We start from the raw sequence: 15514 nt of genomic DNA, 5'->3' as shown, positions 1-15514 counted from the left end.
CTAAATAACAAACAATTCAGTTTACTTTGGGAATGGATATATATTTAATTAATTAATGGCTATTTATTCTCTGAACCAATGAGCAAGGAGATGACGATGAGATGTGCTAAGTGGGGAGGGGAAAGGCAGCCTGAAACTTAAAGATTAGTTTGAAAACAGGCAGATCATTAACTAATACCCAGATCATGGTTAACTGTGGATTTATTTCATCCCCCACTTCTCCAGATGGATTGGAACCTCCTTGAGGGCAGGGTTTACATGTTAGTCCCTCACCAAACCCCCTTTTGCTAAAGATTTATTAAAGGGAGATTGACAAGTGGAATCTCACCAAAGGAGAATGATCATAATGCTGAGGGAATTCAAAACCATGCTGTAAGCATAGAATATAAAGGAACTGAGTTACCGAAAGATTATTGGGTGGAAGAGATAATCTGATTTATGCTATTTGGTGCCAAACTCTAGAATGAAGGCCATTCAACAGAGGGTTTGTGGACGACTACATGAATAAAAACTCAGCTAAATTTTTAAATGCCCCAGTTGTTAGGGCTTCCCTGTTGAAGGCACTAGATGGCAGCAGCTCTGGAGTCAGGAAAATGAGTTCAAATCCAACCTCAGATTAGCAGTGTGACCCTACACAAGTCACTTAATCCTATTTGCCTCAGTTGCCTCATCTGTAAAATGAGCTAGAGGGGGAAATGGCAAGCCACTCCAGGGTTTTTACCAAGAAAACTCCAAATAGGGTCAACAAAAAGATGGACATGACTGCAACAACAATGAATGGGAAGCTTTAGGAGGCTTTTGTGGGAGTGTGGGGAAGGCAGGTAATGAGTTCTCCATTCCTGAAAGTCTTCAAGGTGAATGAGCATTTATTGGAAGCATTCAGATGAAATTTAGGACTCAGGGAAAAGATGGAATAAGGTGACCTATGAGATTCCTTCCAACTTGGTAATGCAGTGAATGAGTCTGTGGTTTTTATGAATGTGGAATCAAATGCTCTGCCATACCTTGTCTCAGTTGAAACATTCAATCCCATACTGGTGGTGAAGCAAAAATAAATATGATCCTTGCCCTCAAGGGGCTGCAGTCTAGTAAAGTGCTGCTCAGCTGCCCGGCTCATCTTCCTAGCAATTAACCTTTTGTCGATTTGAGTAACAGATGAAAGGTCTTCTCACCAGACAGAATGGGTCATACAGTGACATCAGGACTGGCATATGGGATGATTCTAATTTTGTGAACCTAGTTCTAAGGCAAAATCTTGTGATTTAAGAAAGGACCTTTCAGCCCCCTCTAGGTTTCCCACCATTTTCCTGGTTCACACTTTCCCCTCCAGAAAGGTGGAGGTGAGATATCTGAGTAGGAGAATCTCTCCCAAAATAGGTTCATCCCAACATCCTCCCTGTCCCCCCATGACCTGGGCCTGCTCTTGCCTTCCCCCGAGAAGGATGCAAATTGGGGGAGTAGGCTGTAGTCTTGCCCTATGCCGCCTGATTGGTACAAGGTTTATGATATTGGTGTGAATGGTCGTTAACTAGATTTACAGATGCTCAGACACGATCTAAGTCCATTATCGTGCATTTCCCCTTTTAGACAAAAAGGGATTTTTAGTGGGTTAATAGGACTTTTATTTCATTATCTAATGGTAAAAGTGTTTTGTTACATGTGCTAGATAAATGTGTAGCGGCAGTAACAAATGCGGTCTCATAGCCGGCTGCTCCTCTTCATCGGGCATATGGTAGATTAAAGAGTTCGCCCTCGAAATATACTCCTGCATGCACGCGTGTGTTTTTAATAAATCTGATTGCAGATATTTATTGCATCACCGGATTTGGAAAATTACGGGACTTGATTGCCGCAAATATAATCGGGTGATATATACAGAACTGCGGCTCGAGTTAATGTCCAGGATAGGAGGGTGGGGAGGGAAACCGTCCTTCCTAGTTCATGCAAGCAACCACATAAACAGACCATATCCTGAATTATGCAAATGAAAGCTGTGACAGTTACTAGTGAATTATCCTCCCTTACTGAAATTGCCACCATTAGAAATGAGAAGGAAAGAGAAGGGTCCATCCAGTATCCTTGCACAGCCCACAGTCTTTCTCCCCTGGATAGAAGATGGGAGGATGTGTCCCTTTTTTCCGGCTCATTTTCTTTTGTTGTTGTTGGCAGTGGCTGAAACTCTCCACGATCTGGCTCCCACCTACTTTCCTGAGATAACTGAACAATTCTCCCCCTCCTTTAACTTTCTATTGTGGTCTAGCTGGCCATTTTTGCATTTCCCTTACATGACATTCTGTCGCTCACTTCCTCCTTGCAGAAATGATCTGTCATGTCTAGAATGCAGGGAATCTGGGGATGCAATGAAAAGTCATTTCAAGAGGGAGAGATCTCTAATAACTGAATATGGAAACTACTTCCAAGAACTCCTTTCTTTTTCAAAGCAAAGTCTGTCCTGACCTCCGCAGTATTTCCAGCTATAAGTCCTCTGTCCCTCTGAAATGACTTTGGAATTTTTGGAACTGTACTGACCCATGTAGATGCTCCTCAGAAACATGAAAGGACTCCATGAAGACAGGGATATTGACATTTTTGTTTTGTTTCTTTGATAGTACCATCCCTGACACATAGTAGGTGCTTAATAAATGCTCACTGGTCATCTTTTAATAAATTTTCCTTGAGAACCTAATGTGTTCTGGGCACTGTGCTAAACTCTGAGAATGCAGAGAAGGACAAAAGACAGCCCGTGCTATGAAGGGGCTCACACTCTAATGGAGAATACAGCATGCAAACTATGTACAAGAAATATACAGATAATTGTAGGTAATCCCCCCTTAATTGAGTGATGTTGCATCTTTCCCAGTAGAATGAGGAATAGGCAGCTAGGTGATACAGTGGAAAATAGCACCTGGGGCAGGTGTGTAGTACAGTGGATGAAGTGCCAGGCTTGGAGTCAGGAAGATCTGAATTCAAATCTGGCTTCAGACACTTCCAAGCTGTGTGAGCCTGGGCAAGTGACTTAAGCCTGTCTGCCTCAGTGTTCTCATCTGTCAAAAAATCTGGGGAAGGAAGGGACATCAGTACCTTTGCCAAGAAAACTCTAAATGGGATCAACAAAGATTTGGATGTGACTGAAATGACCCCACGACCACAATGAGAATGTAGAAGGGGAGAGGGATAAGAGTAGAATCAGAAAGGACCCTGGAAGCAATCAGGTCTAATACTGTCATTTTGCAAATGAGAAAACTGAAGCCCAGAAGAGTCAAGTGGCTTGCCAAGATCACACAGACATTAAATAGCAGAATCTAGATTTTTTAACTTCATTGCTTTGAATCCACAAACAGAATTCGTTCTGTGGCACTACAATCTAAAGCCTTACTTTATTCCTTGAAATCATAACAGGTTTTATGTTTTCATCTTTGTGGTGAGCCCAAGGCCCAACACACAGTAGGCACTTAATAAATGCAGGTTCAATTGAATTGACTTGAGTCCTATGAAAGGCAGGCTCCACGCCTCCGCCCCACTCCTAGGCGGACCAAGCCCCTTCAAATCCACTCCATCTGGACCCCAGGGCCCTCAAATGAAATATTCTTTGCACTCGAAGTGAACTGGAAATAATTTACCGCGAGAGGCCCGAAAGGTCAGTTTACTCCATATCGGCACCTTCATTTTTCCAAAATCTGCCGAAATTAAAAAGCTATAGATATCTTATAGAGCTTATTTATGAACACTTAAGTGTAAGTAACTCATGGTTGGAACGGTTCCCTGCCCGTGATATATGAAAGCTGTCAGCGCCACATTCTTAGACTATAATCTGCCCATACAATATGCTATTTTGACATGGCCTGGTGATGTTTTCCACAGTTACTGACAAGCGTATGCCAGCGTTCCTTTGGAAAAATTAAGAAATGGGGTGGGGGCTGCGGGGAGGATGGGGAGACTCCACCCATTTTTATGACTATCGATCAACCCAGCTCCCAATGATCTTTAAAAAAAAAAAAAAAAGTCCCAGATTTTTAGTGAGATCTATGGTTTCTTAAATTATTCCTAGGCACCGGGACTCAATGCAGTGTCTTTTCTCAGCTTTGTAAGTTAAGAAAAACTTGTTCGGCGTTCTGTTGTGTATGATGATGAAGGGGGGGGGGGGTGGTGAAGGATGGAGGGGAAGAAAAAACCCACCCTCTTTTTTTTCCTCTTTCTCTCTCTTATTGTTCTAGAAGGAGCTTAATTCTGTTGCCTCTGAGCTGGCGTCGCGGCAGGAGGAGAGCCAGAATTCTCATAAACATTTAATTGAACTCCGTCGGGAATTTAAGAAAAATGTACCTGAGGTAGAGTATATTTGCGGCTCCGGAATTAACGCGGTGGGAAGGCAGATTTCTCTCCCTTCAAACTCGATTTTTGAAAACTGGCGACATAAGTGACTAACAAGGAAAGAAGCTAATTAGCCACAAAGAAAAATTAGCGTCCCCCGAACCCTCGAGTTCTGTTAGCATTGTGGTGCCCAGCAGTTCCATATTAAGGGAAACGGAAAGGATTTCCATTAAACTCATTGTTTCTGAAGACTCTACAAAACAGTCATTTTTTATCCTTCCTTTCTCCCCTGCAAACTCGTGGCTGAGATCTTGTGTTATTTTAAACACCAAACCTCGATGGAAGAAACTACCAGTCCAGAGATCATGTTGCTTCCTTTTCCATTTGAGCCCATGAGGCTTGTTGAGGCACAGGGACCTCCCCCTTCCTATTTCCTTCTGCCGCTTTTCTTCATCTCCCACGCCCTCTCCTCACTCTCACTTTAGTCTTTTCTTCCCCTCCTCACCTACCATCACCCTGAAAACTTTGTTTCCTGTGAGCCCGTCCTCCTTAAGAGAGGGCACTGGTGCTGAAATGGGAAAGGATCCCCAGGGGAAGGACACGAGATTTTACAGGCTCCCCTTCTCTTCTGAGGAGAAATTGAGGGAGCTTTGTCCTTTGTCAACAGGTCTCAGTGTTGCTTCTTGGAAAATTCCAGAAATTTCCAGAAGTAGAGGAAGGAAAGAAAAAAAGGAAGGATTGAAGGAAGGAAGGAAGGAAAAGAAACAGGGAGAGAGGAAGAAAAGGAAAGAAAGAGGGAGGGAGGAGAGGGAAGAAAATGAAGGAAGGAAGAGGGAGAGGGAGACAAAAAGAAAAAAGAAGAAAGGAAAAGAAAGAAAGAAGGGAGGGAGAAGGAAGGAAGGAAAGATAAAAGCCCCAACTTTATGTAGTTTTGGCAGAATATACCAGGGACCCTGAAAAAAAAATGAATTAGGATATACAGTGGTGAAGTAGAAAAAACATTGGATTCGGACTCCAAAGGAGAGCTGGATTCCAATCCCAGATGTTGCACAAGTTACTTCTCCTTTCTGGGCCTCAGTTTCTCCTTCTTTAAATGAGAGAGTTGAACTAAATGGCCTCAAGATTCAGCTTGCTTAGCTGAGGTCCTATGAGGCATTTTTTTTAATACCAGCCATGCTTTTGAACTGACAGGTCTCCATCACACTTCCATACAAGATTGCTTAATCTCAGAGTTGTTCCAAAATGGGTCATGGAACCCTAGTTCTTGATTCGAAGGTATCTCTTAGAAAGTATCTAGTCCAAGCCCCTCATTCATACAAAACTAATAACCAGGGTACATATCTAGGAAGAATCTCCAAAGCCATCTTATCCACTTACTCTCATTCTACAGATGGGAAATTGAGGCCCAGAGAAATTTGATGATTTCTTATAAGATCAGAGACCTATAAGATCAGAGGGCCAATTAGTCCAATAAGTAAGTGTATTGTACAAATAAGGAAACTGAGTCCCAGAAGGTGAACAAGATGCCTTGAAAATAGCAGTAACTTCTCCATCATTAAAGATCCTCAAGCAGAGACGCCACCTTTTGTACCTTTCCTGATTTCCCTCTCACCCCCAAACACACACACACACACACACACACACATACACACACACAATTTTTATTTATTTATATGCAGTTTTTACTAATGCTGAAAATTTTTAGAAATTATTGTTTAAAAAATTAAATTGTTAGAAAATTTTAAAAATATTGTTGTTTCACTGATTAGAAAATATGTTCTTTTCAAGAAAGGATTGTTCCAGTCTCTGTATTTTTAGACTGGATGTCCTTGGAGGTCCATTCCTTTCAATGCTAAGATTCTTTGACAGAAGGCATGGTATCAGTCATACCCACTTGGCGCAGATTGGTGATTCAGAGGCTCTGACCAAGATTCAGTGACACTCTGTGGTGCTTGGACATGGCGGAGGACCCAGAATCATATCCTGTCTCTGACACTTACTGTCTCTGTGACCTTGAACAAGTAACTTCCCCAATCTAAGACTTAGTTCCTTCTGTTGAAATGAGGAGATTGGACCAGATGATCTCTAAGTCAGTGATCAGCTGTTTCCAAACTGATTCACATTCAGTCCCTTGCCTCCTTGAATGATCTAGGCAGTAGGTAGATTTTCTTTCCTTGATGATGGCACTTATGGAGGTTCCAGGGCCATTTCCTTCAGAAGGCATTCTTCCATATAGACAGCAGTCTGGTGCTTGGACTTAGGACATCCCCCCCCGACTTCCAAATCATGTTACTTAGTCTCACTGAACCCTGTTTGAGTTGGGATTCATGAGCAGACCCTGCAGAGCATCTGAAAGTCGGGGTTCAGAGTGATATCTAGAACCAAAATGGACCCTAATCAGGATGGCTCTGATCCTCCAAATTGGGTTCAGGCTGCTGGACCTCCCAGATCTGCCTCCTTGTCTCAGGATTTGGTACTGATCTAAGTCACTAGCAGAAGGGCTAAGATAAGATGGAGGGAAAGTGGACATCGCCTTCACTGACCCGGGCGTCCCATCCACCTCGTAGGTTCCTAGCCAAGTGTTGGGCAGCAAATCTGGAAAGATTTAATTCAGTTCAATAAACCTTTGCAACATTTCAGTAGCAAAGAAAAGGTCTTTCCACTAGGCAGAATGGTCTTGCTGTAACATGAGGGATGGCATATGGCATGATTCTAATTTTGTGATTCTGAAACAGATCTCATGATTCAAGAATGGACCCTCAGCCCCCTCAAGGCCTCCCACCCCACCCCCCAGTCTCTTTCTCTGTCTGCCAAAGGGGCAGTTTCATTGACACATGGAACTCCCAGTGAGAACATTTCCTCTCCCAGCGCAGATCAAAACCTGCAGAGAGTTACCGAGTGCACTAAGGATTTTAATGGCTTACCTAAGGTCACATAGCCAATATGTATCAGAGTAGGATGTGAATTTAGGGCTTTCTCATTCTGAGGCTGGCATCTTATCCCACTGTGCTTTTTTTCTTCCTACCCTCTCAATCTCCAATCAATCACTAGGCATTTATTAAGTGTTTGCTGTATGCCAGATTATGCTAGATATTGAGCATGTAACAAAGCATTCCTGCCTGAAGAGGCTTACATTTTATCAGCTGAAACAAGTTGAACATATATCAATAGATGAAAAATGTGTAATGAATTATTATATTGGCAATAATATGCGCCTGATTTCTAGGTTCAGTTGCGCCCAACTCTTCGTGACCCCATTTAGGTTTTTCTTGGCAAAAATACTGGAGTGGTTTACCGTTTCTCCAGATCATTTTACAGATGAGGAAACTGAGGCAAGCAGAGCGATGTTATTTGCCCAGCGTCACCCAGACATTGTCAGAAGCTAGTTTTGAACTCAGAAAGTTGAGTCTTCCTGACTCCAGGCCTGGTACTCTATCCACTGCACCACTTAGCAGGCTCTGAGTCATGGATACACAAAGATAAATACAAAATAATCCCTACCTTCCAAGGGCTTATATTCTCCTGGGAGTCTGATCATGATGCTTTTGAGTCACTTGAGATTATCAACTTGAGTCACAGAGGCCACCATTTTTATTGTTTGGAAATGTAACAAGGCTATAGTTTTGGCACCTCTACATAGAACACCATGTAAAGAAATTGCAAATTATATGGTTTGGACTATGTCTGGGGGACTCACGTGTAGCTTATGATCAGTGGTCTCTGGAGGGAGACACCTGTTCTGAAAGGGGATGGCGGATTCTTCTCTGAGTTTTTTGGTTGGGAAGATGGGAGACCAGGCTGGCCACAGACCCAGGACACTATGGAGAGGATGGCAGGATCTCAAAGGTCATCTGGTCTAAGACCATCTCATTTTACAGCAGAGGAAACTGAGACCTAGGGAAGGAAAGGGAACGTGTCCAAAATGACAGAGGGAGTCAGGCAAAGAGCTGGAATTTGAACTCAGGCCCTGTTCTCTGACTTGAGCTTTTTTTAACTACTCCATGCATCCACCTTAACGATGCCCTCTTTGAATACTCTCACTGTATCCTCCCACTTCATTGAATCCATCTTTGAGAGAAGGGAAAAGAAAGCAAGCATTTACATACCTACTATGTGCTAAACAATATGCAAATTTAATATTACAAATATTATCTCATTTAATCCTTAAAACAATCCTGGGAGATAAGTGTTATTATCATCCCCATTTGACCGAAAAGGAAACTGAGGCAAACAGAAATTCAATGACTGGAGCAGGGTCACACAGCTAGTGAGTGTCTAAGGCTGAATTTGAATTCTAGCCCAATGGTCCGTCTGCTATAAGACCTAGCTTCCCTTAGGGAGAATTGGGGTAGGGATGGAGGTAGGATTCAGGTCTCTCCCTGATTTACCCAAAGACCATAATAAATGCTGTGCACCTCATCTGGCCTCTAGGAACTACAGGAAGGGCTTCCTCATCATTTCTAACTCCCATTTCTATTATATTTTTAAAATTACAAAACACTTTACCTCCATCGATAGTCTCAATCCTTCCAGAGGAAGAAAATAAGACTTAGACTGTTCCCCAGCAAGAAAATATCGGAGGCAGGATTCAAATCTCGTGACTTTTGCCACCTTGGGAACACGGTTTCTGAGCATCACCTGGCCCAGCCTGGACCTCAAACCGGTACCTGAGGGGGTCTCTGAGGGCCTTTCCTCTCCCTCTCCTGACCCCCTCCCCACAAAGCAGCCAAGTTTTTGTCAATTAGTCTCCCTCAGGGAGCAGCACAGGTGAGGTGCAAAATCCAGGCCGGGTTTTAAGCCTCCAATTTCGGCTTATATAATTTTAATACTGCATAATTATGCAATTATGCAATTAGGAGGAATAAGTTTCCATTCCTATTATAGTCGCGCCTCAGAAATTTTCTCTTTTGGAACTGGTTCCTTTGGTAGGAGAGAGAAAGTTACGTTAGGGCTCTATTTAGGAGGGGAAAAAACTCTTGGTTGGTGCCAGCTCACCTCCTACTTGTAACTCAGAGCAGCTCCCCGTGGGTGACAATGAGCAGGACACTGGGGCCTTCTGGGAAGGGGGCTGCCCCTGCCGCTGTCAGAACGAGATGGTTCTGGGAGGGAGAAGGGCTAGAGGGCTGCCTTCCTATCGGAGGCCACAGGGAATCCTGGGCCTCTTAGGTAGCTCAGGGCAGCAGACCCAGAAGCTCCTTGAGATCAGACACTGTCTTTTCCCTTTTTTAGCTCCTGCATTCAACACAGTACCCTGAAACATAGTAGGCTCTTGATAACTACAGACTGACTGTACCACACTGCCCCTCAGTTTTCTCATCTTTAAAATGGGGGTAAAATTAGCATACTATCTGGCCCTCCCCCTAACTAGCTTTGTGGCCTCAGGCTAGAACTTCTGGTCTCTCCATTTGCAAAACAAAAGGAATAATCTTCAGGAAACCATATAGGCTCCCATGAAATCCACAGTAGTGTAGTGAGATTTTGTTATTTTATTTCTTTGTTATCATCTCTCTCAACTTATTGCCAGGGGGGGGTATATAGGAAGGAAGGAAGAAAGGGAGGGGAGAAGGAAGAAAAGAAGGAAGGGAGGAAAGAAGGGAGGGAGGGAGAGAGGGAGGGAAGAAGAAAAGAAAGAAGGAAGGAAGGAAAAAAGTGAAGAAAGAAATGAGGAAAGGAGGGAGGGGAAGGAAGAAAAGAAGGAAGGAGAGAGAGAGGGAGGGAAAAAAGAAGGAAGGAAGGAAAGAAGGAAGGGAAGGAGGAAGAAAGAAGGGGAGGAAAGATGGAGGGAAGAAGGAAAGGGCTAAGGGAGATAGGAAGGAAGAAAGAAAGGAAAGAAGGAAGAAAGGAGAAGTCAAGGATAGAAGGGAGGAAGGAAAATGGAGCTTAACAAATGCTTGCTTTCTCTTTTCCTTCCCCCTTTCTTTAGGAGAGAAGTTGTTTTGCCTGGCACATAGTAGGTGCTTAGTTAATGCTAGTTCTCTCCTCTCCCACTCTTTCTTGAGAATGGGAGCTATCCCCAGCATTTAGCACAAAGTTGGCACATAAAAAGTACTTAATAAGTTCTTGGACTGATGCACTGTGTTAAGGATCATAGAACCCTGGACTCAGAGATCTGGAGGCAATCTAGTGTAAGCCCCTCTTTTAACAAATGAGAATATGAGACCTGGAGAGAGTGGGTGATATGCCCAGAGTCACTCAGGAGCTGAGTGGGATCCAGAGCCAGACCCTCTCACCCCAATCCAGCACTCTCTGGTGCCATGATGCCACGATGGGTAGAACGAGGAAATGGAGCATTGTGGTTGTGGAAACTCATGGCACCCCAGTCAGAAAGAGCATCTGACCTCCATATAAGCAGGAAGAACCAAGGCAATCCTGTAAAATAAACTTGAGAGTTTCTCATAAAAACAATCACCAGCATTTTTATAGCACTTTCAAGTTTGCAAAGCATTTTACAAATTTATGTTGTTTGATGCTCATAACAATCCTCAGGGTGGGGGTTGACACTACAATTGTCCTCATTTTACAGATAAGGAAACTAGGCCCCAATAGTTTAAGGGTGACTTGCCCAGGATCACACAGCTAGTAAGTGTCTGGGGTAGGAGCTGAACTCGAGTCTTCATGAGTCCAAATTCAGCATTCTATTCATGGAAACACCCAGAGGCCCCAATTCTAAGCCCTTGGCCTAGGATCTCATGGACAAAGGCTAGTGTGTGCCCTTCAGGGGTCTCCTTTCCTTATCTTTTGGTGACCTCTTGGATTTCTTTTTTCAGGAAATCAGGGAGATGGTCGCTCCAGTCTTAAAGAGTTTCCAAGCAGAGGTAAGACCAAGCACTCAGTGTGCTTTCAGCTCAATCATCCAATCTCTCACCATCCCTAAAGTAGAACCTTAGCAGCAGCAGGGCACACACACACACACACACACACACACACACATTTTGTACCTATGTTCCTCTCACTAGAAATGACACCTGAACTGATCCTAGAAAAGAGCTAAGGGTTTCAAGAGGCAGAATTGGGGGAGGGCATTCCAGGCAGGAGGAACTGCCGATGCAAAGATATGGAGATGAGAAATGAAGGAATACAGGAATAGCAAATAGACTGGTTTGGCTTAATTGTAGAGTATTTAAAGGAAGTATATCAAGGTAATTAGTAATATATCAATACACAAACATTACTTGGCTGTGTTACTATCAAATTAATTTCTTTGTACTGCATTTATTGTATAAATCCACAAGGATATTACATCTGTACTATTTCCTCCCCCTGCATTCCCACTCCTAGGTCACTGTAAACTTTTAGGGTGAGACCATTTGCATTTTTATCATTGTATCCCCAATCCCCAGCCTAGCACGTGACAGATGCTTGATACATGTTTGTTAATTGATTGAGTATTGGGGCTCTCTCCCACAAATTGAACTGCAATTATTTATCTATTTCAGTGTTATATCTCCCCCATTTCCCCTACCCCAGAGTAAGAAGTTTCCCTTTTTTTTTCCTTTGTAACTCCAGTGTCTTGGATAGTACCTGATACCTTGTTATTGTTCGGTCATTTTTCAATCTTGTCCGACTCTTCCCAACCCCATTTGGGTTTTTCTTGGTACAGATACTAGGCAAATCTTCTCCAGCTCATTTTACAAATGAGGAAACTGAGGCAGGCAAGATCACACAGCTAGTAAGTATCTGAGGCCAGATTTGAACTCAGGTCTTTCTGACTCCAGGCCCAGCACTCTAACCATTAGGCCACCTAGCTGCCCATACCCACATCTTCCAGGAGCTTAATATATGCTTGAAGGAGTTAAATTTGAATTGGGCTGGACTGAGGCTGAGATACAGCATCCTTTGTCCTATGTGGATCAGAATCCTTGAATATTGACAAGCTTCCTGCTTTCCCAGAGATCTTATCTCAATTTTGTACTTATTTCTCCCAGGTCTGCCATTTACCATTGGTAAGGACCTTGGGCTCTGGGCTAAGATTTGAAGAGACCTAGTTCCCAGTCTTGGATTTGTGGGACTTTGTTTGAAGGCCTCTGTTTTTTCCTTTGTGAAATGAGAGTCTTGGCTTGGGTATCCCCTAACATCCTTCCAGCTCTAGCATTCAGCGATTCTCTAAGACCCCCTGGCCATTAAGTATAAACACTTTCCCAGCCCTTCTTACTAGGCTTCACTCCCTCCTCGAGGGCTACCCAGCGCGAAATCGATGTAGTCCACTTGCTTTCCTGCCCACTTGCCTGGCTGGTCCTTGGCTCCCCGCCAAACTGATCTCAGCAAAAACAAAAGCCCTCCTTTGGCTATCCTTGAAGCGCCCCCCAACAGGGGCCGAATCTCCCCTAATTCATTCTTCCCCTCCCTGGACCTTGTGATCAAGAGCCAGAAGAAAATGAGTCTATCCAACCCAGGAATGTCGGCTAGAAAATCATCTCATTCCCACCGGGTGGGGAGAAGGAGGGGAAAGGGGAGAAGCCGAGAAATCGTACTTCTGAATGCTTTTAAAATGATCAGTCTTCTGGGGGCTGCTTTCTGTGTTCTTCTAATGTGTTTAGGCAGAAACCCCTAGAGGAATGGGGCACCGAGAGCTCACGGCGGGCAGCCTTGGCGGCGGCAGCCCATTGGAATCCGTCATCTGCCGCCCGCGCTCCATTCCTTTAAATCTGTCTCCTTGGAACTACGTAACCACATAAGAAAATATTAAAGTAAACAGTAACTGGATTTACACAAATGCAGCTTATTTCCATATTTTTCATCACTTCGTTTTATTACTCAGTTTACTGATGTGCTCATTTATTTATAGGGCAATCCAGTATTGATTCATCCCGTTGCGCGGGTGCCTAAGCACATAAAAGAGAGTGATAATGATAGGAGTAGGTTTTCATGCCTTTGTGTTTCAAAAAAAAAAAAAAAAAAAAAAGGCATGTTCTCCCCCTACCACTACCCCTCCCCAGCATCCTTTGTGAGTGAATGCAGACGGGCTCAGGAAGCCAGCTTTTCCCCTGGTACTGAGCTGTCTCCGAGGTTACAGAGACGGCTCTCTTGGTGAGGAAGAAAGCTCTGTTTTTCTGCCTCCTTGGCGCCAATGCTCACTTGGGGGTAGGATGGGATGGGATGGTGGGGAAGGGGCAAATCACGCTGCGGTCCGGCAAGATAAAGGGTCTTACTCAGAAGCAAAGTTAGAGCAGAGGTTGCACGGCCTCCCCCACCCTTCTCCCTTCCCCTCGCTTTGCTCACCAGCGTTGTCATTTTGCAGTAGGTCCATTTCTAATCAAGCTTATATTTTTAAATCTGGGATACCATGGATCATAGTGGGAAGAAATCTGGTTTAGGAATCAGGAGACCTGTATAAGCTTTGTGATTTGGGGCAAGTAGTTTTAGTTCATGTGAATTCAAAGCTGGAAGAGACCTGAGGGCTGGTTTTTACCCAGTGCAAATCCTCTCCCTTTATTTTATAGTTGGGGAAAATGAGGCCCAGAGAGAAAAACTAGTTTCTCAAGGTCATGGAAGTGATAATGGTGGGATTTGAATCCAGCACTCTAACTTTGATCCAGAGCTGCTCTCCCCTTGAAATTGCCCATATCATCTGGGATAGTTCCTACCCCAACTTCCATTTTGGGGAGAGGCCCAGGCTGGCCATTCTTCATTCCTCTTCCAAGTGACTTTTGTCCCCTGAACTTTGATGACTCAAGAAGAATGACTTTACACAATTCTGTCTCACTTAAATCTCACTTAAGTTAAGACCTCACCCTGAGATCTCATTGGTCCTCTTTGAAAATGAAGGATGAACAACAGCTATAAATGTGACTCCTTGGACTTCAACATGGCCTCCTGCACAGGTGCCCCCCTTTTCCTTCCCCATCACCCCAGCAGCTTTTTACACATAGCCCTCTTCCATTAGAATATAAACTCCTCAGAGAAGGGAGTATCCTTCTTTTTACCTTTTATTTGTATCCCCAGTGCTAACCACAGGGCTTGGCGTGCAGCAGGTTTCTAATAAATCTTTCTTACCATTCACCTCTTACTACTGAGTTTCCTCATTTGTAAAATTGGGCTAAAAGGCCTAAATCTCCCTATTCCTGAGTTGCAAGGAAAATGCTTTGTAAAGCTTTTGTCATTTTAATTCAACATATATTTATTAGATAGAAATTGTTTAGAGATGTGTGTGTGTGTGTGTGTGTGTGTGTGTGTGTGTGTGTGAAAGAGACAGACAAAGCAACAGAGAAAAGGTGGGATAGAAGGGAGAAAAAGAGGAAAAAGAAAGAGAGGGAAAGAGAAAGAGAAAAGAAAGAAGGAGATGGAGAGACAGAGACAAAGAAAAGAGGAGGGTGGGAGGGAGAGAGGAAGGGAAGGAGAAAGGAGAGAGAGAGAGAAAGGAAAGAGAAAAGACAGATAGCGAAAGACAGAGAATTTTCCCCTCAGATTTCTCCATTAGTTACTATATTGGGACTTACTCTCTAGTCAAAGGATTTTCTAGTAGGCACAAGGAGCGGAGATTGATTTGTTCTGAAAAACAAGTAGGCAGGTAGCTGAGGTCTTGAGCTTGGGTATGGATATTTCTGGAGAAATCCCAAACCCTGAATGCAGCATGTGGAGTATAAGGAACCCCCCCCAAAAAAATCTTCCTTTGCGATTCCACTTGCTGCATGTCAGCCTCCAGAGCCTCTCTTTTGAGTTTGGACTCTTTAAAAGAACTTCATTAATTCTCGTAAGAGAGCTTTTCATCTCACCTTTAATGTAAGAAAAAGACTGCATTTGTCTATGATTTTATTCATGAAACCTCCGCTTTTCCCTTGATCTATTGACTAAGTAATCATGGCAAACTTGCTTCCTCCCACTCTTTAGGGAATAAATATTTCCCAAGGAAGGTGTTCGTTTTAAAGGGGGGGGGTGGGGGTGGAGAAAGGAATCTTTCCTTGTCCAGGACCAACTCTGTCCGCTCAGCAACCGAGAAGTGAAATCTGATTTTCATTTTAATTTTTGTTAATGAGAACCCATCCATTATCCCACCCGCTGTAAACTCACCAGGCTCACAGAGGTTGCATTGAAGATTTCCCTGCACTAATTACCACGCAGGAAACATTTCCCTTGGCGACTGCACTCCCAAGTCATGTAAGTCATATAAAGTAGCCCATAAAACGCCAGGGTTGGAGGCAGTCCCCTTTGCTCGCCGATTCTTCTCCCAACCAAGGCTTCACGCCGAAATAGAGAACGGTTTTTAAGT

General features: G+C 43.6%; 1 protein-coding gene across 6 annotated transcripts in view; it reads left to right on the top strand.

Moving 5' to 3' along the window:
* CUX2 (cut like homeobox 2) overlaps nucleotides 1–15514 on the top strand; it is a 373197-nt gene that overhangs the window by 208373 nt on the left and 149310 nt on the right. For 4 of the 6 annotated variants that reach the window (XM_074297416.1, XM_074297401.1, XM_074297405.1 and 1 more), the window contains 2 exons: nucleotides 4215–4325; nucleotides 11076–11123. Coding sequence is in view for 5 of the 6 variants with exons in the window: in XM_074297401.1 (XP_074153502.1) it covers nucleotides 4215–4325; nucleotides 11076–11123 (159 nt within the window). In the remaining variant the exon portion in view is untranslated. The remainder of the gene's footprint in view (nucleotides 1–4214; nucleotides 4326–11075; nucleotides 11124–15514) is intronic. The other 2 variants (XM_074297412.1, XM_074297402.1) reach the window with 2 other exon arrangements.

The sequence above is a fragment of the Sminthopsis crassicaudata genome, chromosome 1 (assembly GCF_048593235.1).
Source record: "Sminthopsis crassicaudata isolate SCR6 chromosome 1, ASM4859323v1, whole genome shotgun sequence".
NCBI lineage: Eukaryota > Metazoa > Chordata > Mammalia > Dasyuromorphia > Dasyuridae > Sminthopsis > Sminthopsis crassicaudata.
The sequence above is the reverse complement of the archived record's forward strand: the minus strand, read 5'-3'. Positions and strand labels throughout refer to the sequence as shown.